This window comes from Mandrillus leucophaeus, unplaced genomic scaffold (genome assembly GCF_000951045.1).
Source record: "Mandrillus leucophaeus isolate KB7577 unplaced genomic scaffold, Mleu.le_1.0 Scaffold58, whole genome shotgun sequence".
Classification (NCBI taxonomy): Eukaryota; Metazoa; Chordata; class Mammalia; order Primates; family Cercopithecidae; genus Mandrillus; species Mandrillus leucophaeus.
Genome location: NW_012106252.1, coordinates 1,542,561 through 1,543,883, shown reverse-complemented (window position 1 = coordinate 1,543,883; position 1,323 = coordinate 1,542,561). Strand labels below are relative to the sequence as shown.

The following is a 1,323-nucleotide window of genomic DNA, read 5'->3' as shown; positions in this document are numbered from 1 at the left end:
CCACCATGCCCAGCTAATTTTTTGTATTTTTAGTAGAGACAGGGTTTCACCATGTTGGCCAGGCTGGTCTTGAACTCCTGACCTCAGGTGATCCACCTACCTCGGCCTCCCAAAGTATTGGGATGACAGGCGTGAGCCACTGCGCCCGGCCCATAAGGTACTCTCTATCTGTTCAGCAGTGTCACAAGGCCCACACTCCTTAGGCCACCACATTTTCCAGTTCTCTCCTGCCTAACCTCTATCTTGCTGTCAAGAGGTCTGCATTTGGCTGGGTGCAGTGGCTCATGGCTTAAGTGTCCTTCCTCTGCCCTTTCAATTGACCCGTGGCCCCAAAGATTGACCTTGGACACACTCCCCAGGCCTGTCCACTCCCACTCCTTTGTTGGAGGAAAATCATTAACTCCGAGCTGCAGGGCCCTGTCATCTTCTGCCCTCCATGCTCACCTTTTCTGGAACCAGAGGAGGCCGAGGACCCCGCCAATGCCCATCTCTTCCTTGAACACCTCTGTGATGGGCATGCCCGCGTAGATGAGCTCCTGTCCTCGCTCATCACAGATGCTGGTCATGAATGAGGCAGGTTTGCGGATCAAACCAAGCTCCTGGGCAGAGATGGGGCAGAGGGAAGCAGGGCCCTGGTGACCACCACAGATTCTTCCAGGACTGCCCCGCTGTGTGTACTCTCAGAACCAAAGTGCCCCAGGAATGTCTTAAACTCTGGCAGCAAAGCAACAACTCTCAGACGAAGTTTTCCCAAGAAAGAAGTGCAAAAGCCCTTTCATTAAATCATTTTGGACACAGAAAACAGGAGGACCCATGGTACCACTTGGCATCAGCACTATCAGCACTATCTCTATCCTTCTCTGAGCATTTGCTGGGCTAGAAAATAACCTAAGCAGCTTATATCCATTGCTTCATTTCTGGAGGGGGACCAGGGTCTCTCTGTTGCCCAGGCTGGAGCACACTGGTGCGATCATAGCTCACTTCAGCCTCAAACTCCTAGCTAGGCTCAAACGATCCTCCCGCCTCTGCCTCCCAGTAGCTGGGGCCACAAGGCACGCACTGCCACGCCTGGCTAATTAAAAAATTTTTTTTGTAGAGACAGGGTCTTGCTATGTTGTCCAGGCTGGTCTTAAACTCTTGGGCTCAAGCAAATTCTCCCACATCGGCCTCCCCAAGTCCTGGGATTACAGGCATGAGACCCCGTCCATTGCTTCATTTTTTTTTTTTTTTTTTTTGAGATGGAGTCTTGCTGTGTCGCCCAGGCTGGAGTGTAGTGGTGTTATCTCAGCTCACTGCAACCTCTGCCTCCCGGGTTCAAGCAAT

The 1,323-nt window shown here is 52.0% G+C and overlaps 1 protein-coding gene across 4 annotated transcripts in view; it reads right to left on the bottom strand.

Moving 5' to 3' along the window:
• ACLY (ATP citrate lyase) overlaps positions 1–1,323 on the bottom strand; it is a 76,427-nt gene that overhangs the window by 10,306 nt on the left and 64,798 nt on the right. For all 4 annotated transcript variants that reach the window (XM_011998842.1, XM_011998843.1, XM_011998840.1 and 1 more), the window contains one exon: positions 445–599. In XM_011998842.1, coding sequence (XP_011854232.1) covers positions 445–599 — 155 coding nt within the window. The remainder of the gene's footprint in view (positions 1–444; positions 600–1,323) is intronic.